Below are 11,207 nucleotides of genomic sequence, written 5' to 3'. Positions count from 1 at the left end.
ACCCTGGCGTCCCTAAAATTATATTAGAATAAAACTTGAATTTGAACTAACTGAATATATTTGCTTATCACTACTCGTGGGCCTATTCTATGTAAAATTATCCTCCCCTTTTGTGGCTCCACCCAACTTCAAGGGCAACAATCTATTTCTGTTTTTCTTCAAAAGATATTCTAGAATATCTGCATGTAAACTATGATCCGCTACTGTGGCCTAACCCAACTTTTCTAGCCTAGCGGTTCATCGGGAAATATTTTTAAATTGTTTCTTATTTTCCTGCATGTAAGACGACCCTACCCCGGGAACCATGGTTAGAAGAAACCGGACTCTACTCTAAAGGAAGCTTTCTTGTAAATTTCAAAAACTGAAACTGTTTTTATTTGATTTAACGCCGAACTTAACGCTTGATTTAACTTTGTTAAACACCACTCTGATTCCACGCACAAGTACTCTGAAGTTGAAATAAAAATATGCTAGAGTTCCTCATTGACAATACCGTCGTGGTCTTTGGTGATCAGGTCTTTCAACAGTCTGTTGGAATTCCCATGGGCACGAATTGTGCTTCTTTGTTAGCTGACCTGTTTCTATATACATATGGAGCAGAATTTCTTCAAAAACTTCTACGTGAGAAGAAAAAATATCTCGCTGTGGTCTTCAATTCGACAATTAGATATATCGATGACGTTTTGTCTATTAACAATAATAGCTTTCGTTCAAATGTCAATTTGATATATCCCTGTGAGCTCGAAATAAAGGACACCACAGAGTTATCCACTTCTGCTTCATACTTAGATATTTTATTGAAAGTAGACATTAACGGCAAACTGACAACTCAACTGTATGACAACGGGATGATTTCACTTTCTCCATCGTCAACTTCCCATATTTATGTAGCAATATTCCATTATCACCTACATATGGTGTTTATATATCTCAACTGATTCGATATGCAAGAGCTTGTTCTGCGTATAGTCAGTTTTTAAATCGAGGTAAGCTACTGACAAACAAGTTGATGGTACAGGAGTTTCAACAGTCTCAATTGAAGTCAGCATTTCGCAAATTCTATGGTCGTTATAACGATCTAGTTCGTCAATACAACCTCGCATTGGTTCAAATGCTGTCTGACGTGTTTCATACCGATTGTTAAAACGTTCTTGGCAAACTGATTTTGACTGCGAATAACTCCGTTTACCTGATCAGGATATAGGACTAACGGCGGGTGTGACCGGTCAAAAGGGATGCTTACTCCTCCTAGGCACTCTGGTGTGTCCAGGGGGTCCGTGTTTGCCCAACTATCTATTTTGTATTGCTTATAGGAGTTATGAGATTGGTTACTGTTCGTTATCTTCACCTTGCATTCAATGGCGTTGTACATGTATAATATAAAAAGCTTTAAAAGAATAAACTATACATCATATACATGCAAACACACTGTACATATACTAAACTAAAAACATGTACATTAAAACTGTCTAAACTGTAGGAATTTCAATTTTTGATTTTTAAAAATATTTTCGCCATATATTCCTATATAAAACGTTGATCCCTATTATGACCCAACTCTACACCTGGGGCCATGATTTTGACAAAATTTAATCTACATTATGTCAGGAAGCTCTCATATAAATTTCAAATCATCTGGTTCATTGGTTCTTAAGAAGATTTGTAATCATCGATCATGTTTACAAATGATTGCCGGTATTGGGGAGCATGTGAATATCTTGAGAAAAATATGAACAATTGGCGTATGAATTACGTGAATAACAAATGATAAAAGTTTGATGGCTGACTAATATAATACACTGGAGAGGGACTCTAATTTATTTAGCTAATAATTATTTGTCATAGAAGTGGAAACCAGTGTTTCTTGTACCTGTATCCTAACGATCCTAAAATGGTACTACGGACTACCAAATATTCTTTTGAACTTAATCACTCCATATCATTATCTTCCCACCATTTTATTTCATAATCACATTGTTTTGGAACTTTTCCCTATAAATTTTTCTGATTTTTTAATTTTCAAAAAAAAATCTATTTTCATCCCGACCCGACCATGGTACAAACTCTCTACACTATATGACGTCAGTAAACACGCTTTACAACAAAACCACCATTTTTATCACCCAGTACAACAGTGTATCATTCTTGTTACCAATGTAGATTATTGATACTTGTCGTTTTTTCGTGGTGTGTGTTATTTGTTTATGCAATATATGTCTCTTGATAAAGAAAATTTGAGTTTTAAATAACCAACAGTGTCGTGATATATATATATATATATATATATATATATATATATATATATATATATATATCTTTTTTAACTATAACAAATAAAAGATACAAAGTACCATTGGTTTGTCAACTTTTAAAAAAAGCTTATTGCTTGAAACATCCCTGCCGTACGCGTCAACTATTCGATGTCCGATCTTCACGGAATTTGCATGACTAATAAAATAAGGAAGACAATTATGAACTCTCAAATTTCAAATGTCCGTCATAAACATGTAAGATCTCTGAATGAAACTTTCATGAACTGGTGAACCCCTGTCCAATTTCTCCGGATGATTCTTTTTTTTTTTTTTTTAAACGCTTTTAAAGGCATTCCCAGCACCGCCTGCTGTCTGGCCTGTACTAGTATATCATTCTGTGAATATAAAAAGGTGTATGAATGTAGTAAATATATAGGCATACCGTAGTTTTCGGAATCCCTTGACGAAGTATCTTCCAGAGAATCCATTTTCCTTAATGTGCGGAAACCTAAAGTGAATACAATATATTTAACGTTGTAATTAACAAGCACATCCACCGTCCACGCCGCGGGATATACCCGTTACTTGTTTTGTTGTTTTACGTCCAAGTCAAGAATGTTTCACTTATATGGAGATGTCACTAAGTATAGGCTAAGTGCCTCAAAGTTTACCCTATAGTTGACGCTCAAGACTGTAACAGTTAAGAGTCCCCTTTTTAAGGTTATATCCGAAAATGTGATGACTTTCTCGTTATTTCCGAACACTGCTGAGAAACAGTAATTGAAAACATCCTGATTGCAGAGCTAGCGCCCTAACACAGGATGTTGCTGAAACGCGGAATAAAAACGGAACGCTTGGTTGCTTTACGTTTCACTCATATTGATACACTACCAGTTGTAGGTGAAATACCACACATTTATACCTATGCTTAACGCTCATGACCGTAGCAGTGAGGGTTCTTTAACGTGTCAACGCTAGCCGCGACACAGGACCTCCGTTTTAAAGTAATCTCCGAAAGCCCCGTGATTCTCACTGACGAGGGCTCGGCAAAGGAGCAATTACTTGGAACGGAACAGAAAACTAAAGATATATAAATTGTATATTTCTCAATGTAATATTACGTACATTTCTGCTTCCCTTGTTCATACTAATCCTTGTGATTTTACAATACGCTGACATTGTTAAATACATTCTGTAATCTGTATTAATTCACAATTCCTTTTCTGTTCTGTTCCGTTTTGTTTCGGTTCAACGTTTAGCAACACTCCCGCACAAATGCAGTATGTGTTTACACTGATCTATGAACAGGCTATGGACTTTCATGTTTTCCACAGCGATATATATAGACATGAGCTTAAAGTTCATATTTTGGTCTTTAAAGGAGGTATAAAGCAAACGAATTACGATATGAATCTTAATCATTAAAACAGGACCGTGAAAACCAGTTTTGATATTTATTTATTTTTCTTTTTTGTTGTAATTTTTTTTTTTTTTACATTTCTAAAGTTTCCCGAGCGCAGCTATCAGACAGACAGACGGACGGACGAATAAGTCTATATAGTCCGTTAAATGACTGACGTATTCAAGCTGTTTATGAAAGTGTGCATGATCAGTTATAGAGATTATTTATCATGCGTTTTCACATCATAGAACATATTTGGATGTAATTTTAATCTACATAAACACGATTTCTTGAAGTGACATATTGGTGATAAACTACAAAATATATAAATTCATACCTATATCTTATATGTTTTTAAAATTTACACCCAATTCCTCCAGCACGATCGTAGGTGATAGGAAAGAATGTTAAGTATATTTACATTTAATTCTTCTCCGAATCCAAGCAGTACAGATCTGCAGTTAATTTGACCTATTTCAATATCATAATCAACTCACCACCTTTATTTGAGCTTTTTAAACCACGTTTCATCGTTGTTATCGCTGTCAGAATCTGTGAATATAGGAGTTTTAACGTAGAAGAAATTCTGAATGAATCATATTAAACGTTAATCATTATATGAAAATATCTATAAATGTCATAGTTCATCAAAGATATTGTATACAATATTGAATTTTCTTTCTTTCTCTCAAGAAATTGTTAATTATGACAGTACACGATCTCAGACATTGACTATTTCATTATGACAACACCCTAATGACCTATTTCATTCTACCTCTAATATTACCAAACAATGTTGTCAACATTCATAGATATATTCTTTAAAATATACTTGTATCATGCACTAAATCACAGCAAAATTTGGACTGTAGAGCTTTTATTTGCAAACAAAACACATTTTTATCAATTCGGATAAGACGTAATCAGATAAAATGATTGAGAGCTTGAATTACTTTTTCGATGGTGAAATCTTACTTATATTTTAGTTTAGTATTTAAACGAGCCATTAAATAAAAAAAATTGTGTAATGAGCGACTTTAAGTTAAATCTCAAGACTACCTGCATATTGCCCGACGCCGGTAGCAATCAATATTTACTTCATATAATTAAGAATATTTTTCAATTAGTTGGTTCATATCCGGATTTGTTCAAAACTCCTGCTAAATATTTTTAGTTTTCCGAACCATAAATTTAGTCCTTGCACTAATGTTTTTTATTTACATCATGACAGTACATCATTGTAGACACCGGTTGTTCTATCATGAATATCATTTGCTAAACTTCTTTTTTATCGATATAAAATAAAGTTAATTGAATACTGGCTTAATATCTTTAACCTCTAATATGTCGATTGAGACATTTACAACTTGTTCTGATAAGTACAAAAATTTAACCCCACCTACACAATTACCCAAACCCTAAAATCGTGGAACCCCTTGATTGTTCAGTATACCGGTCCAATTCCTGGGTTTCGCACTTTCGATACCATTTATCGCTACCATAAAAAGTGCCTAGCTAATAGGTCGACCTTTACATGAAAAAATAAAGAGATTTGGATATAACAAAGTAACTTCATAAGTAAAGTACACCACACGTAAAGAAAGGTTGGAGAAGGACCCCCTCCGTGGCGGATTTAAGAAGGGGGAGGCACAACCACCCCCACCTTAATTTTTTGATTTAAGGTAAATTGTGGTATCTTGTCTAAAAAATGTACTAAACGATAAAAGAAGCAACAATTTATTGCACTCCCGGAGAAATAAATGACAAAATCTTTTGATTTCTTGAATTATTTTATTGGAAGAACTTAATTTTTTCGAAAAACCCTTAAAATTTGCGTCATTTTTAATTTCACCTATATAAAATAGTAGAAATGGTTAAATAGGAGACATATTTCAAGCCCTATAAAATTTCTAAAACCCAGAAGCTTCCGGGGGTTTTGTCCCCATGGCCCCCACCTCAAGGCGGTCCCCAGACCCCCTGCCTCATAAAGTGGCGCCCCCGTAAACATAATTCCTGGATTGGATTCGCCCCTATCCCCCCGGCCCACTCCCCTCCACCCGCCCCACTTTCCATTGTAATTTGCCTAAAGATCGATGCATGATACGTGATTACATTATGTGTTTATGGTATCATTGCAAAACGGTCGGTTGTAATAATGACTCTACAAACTCTAACAAACTGTATAGATACTAGTATCTACACTAGGTGGAGGAAATACATGGTATTGTGATTTTTTTTAATGGGGGTGAGTGTCTAACCTCCGGCTACCGAATAAAAGACATTCAATAACACGTGTCTGTGTTACTAGGACATTCAATAGCACGTGTCTGTGTTACTAGGACATTCAATAACACGTGTCTGTGTTACTAGGGCATTCAATAGAACGTGTCTGTGGTACTAGGACATTCAATAACACGTGTCTGTGTTACTAGGACATTCAATAACACATGTCTGTGTTACTAGGATATTCAATAACACGTGTCTGTGTTACTAGGACATTCAATAACACGTGTCTATGTTACTAGGACATTCAATAACACGTGTCTGTGTTACTAGGACATTCAATAACACGTGTCTGTGTTACTAGGACATTCAATAACACGTGTCTGTGTTACTAGGACATTCAATAACACGTGTCTGTGGTACTAGGACATTCAATAACACGTGTCTGTGGTATTTGGTCATTCAATATTCTAAAAATCATCTTCAAATCAGACAGATTTTGTTATCAGAAATGAATCGTCTTTAAACATCACCAATAGAAGCTGTAAGCTCGCATACGAGATGACGCGAGATTTGAGTACTTCCGGTGACAAAACTTTACGGTTTGCACGAAATCATACAATTTAGAAATTCCCTGCAGTTTTTATCGTTTTTCGGTCAATGCAAAGAAGTGGACGTTATGGGGAGTGTTGCATAGGTCAGTATAAATTCATTTAAAGCTGTATGATCCGAATTACAATATATGTTTCCATCTCGTAAAAACGTTATTAAATCATCGCACGTGTGTAGTTATGAGACTGTACGACATATCATAAATTATTTCACCTGTTTTAACCCAAATAATTTGATTTTAAATCAATGTTTACAAATAACCGCGTCACTCTGCCGTTTCAAGTGAGTCACGTGACCAATTCAAACTTTCAGATCATCGGTGGTATTATCTGTGTAAAGCTGTGTATTTTGTTATAACAGTACTGTACCATAAGTTTAATAGAAATAAAAATATAAAATATCTCTTAGTAAGTCGTTGTTTTACGCTCTTTCAGCCTTAAAACTAGACATTTGCCTATGAGTTAATACATCATGTTGGGATTCCCCTGACGCGCGTGGGTCTATTTATAGACGTCTAATATGGGATGATTTATATATGTAGCCACTATATTTACTTTCTAAATAATATTCGCACTGTTTTCTTTTACATGCAGATGTTTTCAAGCATGTAATTATGGGAAAGTTAATAACTTTATAAAATAATTAATCTGCTTTAAAGTAATTATGTACAAAAATAATACATGAACATCGGGTCATACAGCTTTAAATACCGGTAATAAACTTGATTTCCATTAAATGATAAATATCTTGGTTTGTAACGATATAAGGCTTACATGCCATCATCAGTCTTTGGTTGATTTTTGTTATTGGCGCTGCGCGTACATGATCTTAATAAATGTAAAATTTACACAAATTTCAAAAGAAGTGATCCGTAATTACTTTCTTTTAATATACAATGTATTACAATTGATGATTGATATTATTGGTATTGAGAGTGGAGTAATTGCAATTCGATAATAGGGGGTGGTGGATAATGTTATAGCATGGCATTGATTGATTCATTATTTAACGTCCCTTTCAGGAATCTTTTACTCATATAGAGACGTCACCATTGCCGGTGAACGACTTCAATACGTAGACTTATGCTCGGCGCTTACGGCATTTGAGCATAGGGAAATCTTTATCGTGCCACACCTGTTGTGACACGGAACCTCGTTTTTGGCGGTCTCATCCGGAAAAAAAAAACCCGCCCCATTTAGTCACCTCTTACTACAAGCAAGGGGTACTGAGGACCTATTATAAGTTGTAAGGTTCGTACAACTCTATTGATGATTTTCTGGGAATATTATTATCCAACAAACCTTCTCCATCTACTTTGAATTTTTCTATCCTCTCTCCCTCAACCAATTTCAAATTGTATAAACATAGGTTTGTGTATTGATAAATATTCGTTTATTTTAACATTGTTCTTTATCCACTAAGATTTCTTGATAATCGGGACAATTTTGCAGTCGGCTTTAGTCCAAAGAATCGAAATGCAACAATTCATACTCCACATAAGTTGGCCTTGTATCTGATAATAGTATGTATGACTGGACTTAAGGTAGTAAATATCCTTCCTCTAAATGCAACAACAATGTTTATAAATAATGTACAGTGAAGCCCATAAAAAGAGATGCAACGATAAAGGAATGCTTACAAAAATATTATCGAGGTCTTCAAACTGTGTACCGCTTTATCTATTGTTATCTGTGATTCAGAGAAAGGACTATTCAATTCAGCTATATCAGAGACTCTGGTGACTAGTTATTCACATCACATGTTGGTGGGAACAAGGATAGACTATCGAGAGATGCACTTCAAACTCGGACAGCCAAATCCCGAAATTTATTTAATTTTTTTTAACATGTCCTCCTATTATTCAGTAGATCACTTCCAATGATTCATATATAATTGTTAGTAAAATTTTCTATTGCTTTAACCTCTAGTATTATATATACCACAAGCATGAGGAATAATATTAAAATAGAAAAAGTAAGTTGAATTAAAAGTATAAATGAATTGCATAATTATCGAATTCATGAAGTTGAACAGATACTTGCAGTTACCTAGTCACTTTATACAACTTGTTCTTCATAGACACTTGAACCACTGTATTAACAATGTATGTCGACTTGTTAAACAGTGACATGATCGGTACACATCGTTCTCTGATTTACGCAATAAGCTTGGTTTTTCGGACATGTAGTTGGCCAAATTCTATACTCATAATACTGTATCGGATTTGTTGGACACAGGAAACGCTTCACCGGAAGTGGTAAGAAACGAGAGTTACAGATCATATTTGTATAAAGGAGTTTCCCCAAGAGATGCATTATTTTCGCAACTTCTTTTTCTGAAGAGTTTGTAAATTTTATACTTCCGATATATCGTATACTTAAACTAGATTGGATTAGGAACAAAATTTTAGTTGGTTGATTGTATATTGTTTAACATCGCACTCAGTTATCTTTCAATCCTGCATGTATGGAGACGAGAGCAGTCCATTAACTCTAAAATAAAACATTTCTTTAAAAAGGAAACACTTGACTTGACTTAAATTCAGACAATGAGTTGAAAGTGTTAAATGCACGACGCCCAAATGTCTGATATATCACCTGATTATCATAGAAACAAATACTTCTTTTAGATGATGAGTATATTTTAGTATTTTGAGTGCGTATTTTAACTCTGAGAAATGAATGGCTTTAAAACATGCAACCAGAAGTAACGTTAATTTTGTTATATTACCCTAATAGCATAAATCTCTGTATTACAATGTTATAGCCCCGATAAACATAGTAATATCAAGGCGGGCCTTAGTGAAACGACTTTGGCCCAGGAACATAACATCTGCTCCGCCATAAGCAACCTTCGTCGTAAGTACCAACTTCTAATGTCCTACCCCGTACATAAATACAATAAGGTAGAAGGATTTAAGATGGGCAGATACCATTGTTATATTTTACCCAGGGTATATACATGGGTATCGTTCTGAATCTGTACTTTTGATCCAACGATTTTATGGAAGTCGTCATCCTACTAAAATGCTGTATACAAGGTTATTTTCATTCTTCAATTCACTAAATTACATTCTGAAATAATTCTCCTCGAGTTTTAGATCCACCTCACTATACGAGTGATAGTATTGTTTAGATCGAAATAAGTATCAGAATTCTGAGAAAAGGTATATAAAGAATCAAATATAACTCATCCAAAAACAAACATTCATTATAGTTAAGCAGTGGATGTACGAGAACTGACTTTTGAAGTTCTTTCGTTGATGTTCATCTTCATCTTCCTTTGGAGAACCTGCTCAAGAAAAGACAAATTACAATGCCAAAATTACGATCGCTACTTTCATTTTCTCATATTCTGTATACGTATATAGCGTTTTTGGTCGGGTTCAGCTTTTCGTGGTTACCGAACCGGTCGCGATAGCTCAGTGATGGAGCGTCCGGTTCGTAACCGAGAGGTCGTGAGTTCGAGCCCCGATCGCACCAAACCTAAAACTTAAATAATGGTAGTTATTGCCCCTTAGCCAAACTCTCGCGGCATTTAGAAGTGAAAATAAAGGTTCTTTCGGATATGACCTTAAAATGGGGTTCCTGAGGCAAGTATTTAATTTAATTTGAAACCACTCACATAATGTTAAATATTATTCGTGCAAGAAATTGGCGTCTCAATGATGGAGATGATGCTAAACATTAGAAATGTTAACAGACAAGGACAACATACGATAGAAACAGCTTGTGTTGTGGATTCCCGATTTACAACACACGCTTCATCTCGTTTAATAATATGGATACGGGATTTCTCTCTTTGAGGATTCAATGATTACTGAATACGTTCTGATGATTACTGTACCGCAGTATAGTATACATGTATTTTATGTATAATGCACCTTGAGAACAGTTTGTTTACATTCTGACGGGTCATTCACTATTCAAAAATGTGAACGAGTGTTCCGTTACAAGGCTGATTAGTGTCTGTGGCGCCCTCTATGGAGATGATAACCGGACTAACACGTGTTTATGCAGCCAATTCAAGTTATTCGTAACTCTGTAACTCTAAATAGTTCTTCTGTGATGGAAGTACGTTCAGTATTCTATCGAATGCTTGGGTGTGTACAAGGCGTATGCGCATATTAACTGGTACTGTAGGTAATGAAATATGCTGTTAAGGTATTCAATGTATAATGGCCATATTTCATATCTAATAAATGGATGGTTGAATATTTGTAATCATGGTATCATTTTGAAGGATTCATCAAATAAAAATAATCCACCATACGAATTTTCAAAATTTTGTTTACCGCTTAATTTATTTCACCTAGAATTTAACATTGACGTATATGGGAAAAACTGTTTTATTACAATATTTTAAAAACAAATTATATTTTCATACTAATCTCTTGGTAGAAAGTCACATACACTTTCTTTTTTATGAAAATATGAAATAAAATTAATCATTGACCACACACAGTTTTAGAAAATTAGATTTTTCTTATTTTTACAAAGGGCAGAGAACTCTTCCAAAAAGTCTTAAGTGCAAAAAGGTAAGCTTCTAATCATTTACCAGTCTTGTGAATTTCATCTGCTTCACTTTCATCATTATTTAACAATAAACTTTTAAGTTGATCCAAATCCTTCAAAATTGTTCATTATCCTTTCATTATACATGGAATACCTTAAAGTAGATTTTGTATATATCATCTAGTGGTATACATATGACCATAC

The 11,207-nt window shown here is 34.5% G+C and overlaps 1 protein-coding gene across 1 annotated transcript in view; it reads right to left on the bottom strand.

Moving 5' to 3' along the window:
- LOC130049562 (uncharacterized) overlaps positions 1 to 11,207 on the bottom strand; it is a 29,937-nt gene that overhangs the window by 3,618 nt on the left and 15,112 nt on the right. The window contains exons 5-7 of the mRNA XM_056147383.1: positions 9,733 to 9,780; positions 4,152 to 4,206; positions 2,695 to 2,760 (exon numbers count right to left, since the gene is read on the bottom strand). Coding sequence (XP_056003358.1) covers positions 2,695 to 2,760; positions 4,152 to 4,206; positions 9,733 to 9,780 — 169 coding nt within the window. The remainder of the gene's footprint in view (positions 1 to 2,694; positions 2,761 to 4,151; positions 4,207 to 9,732; positions 9,781 to 11,207) is intronic.

The sequence above is a fragment of the Ostrea edulis genome, chromosome 8 (assembly GCF_947568905.1).
Source record: "Ostrea edulis chromosome 8, xbOstEdul1.1, whole genome shotgun sequence".
Taxonomy (NCBI): Eukaryota; Metazoa; Mollusca; class Bivalvia; order Ostreida; family Ostreidae; genus Ostrea; species Ostrea edulis.
Note: the sequence above shows the minus strand (reverse complement) of the source record. Positions and strands in the feature narration are given on the sequence as shown.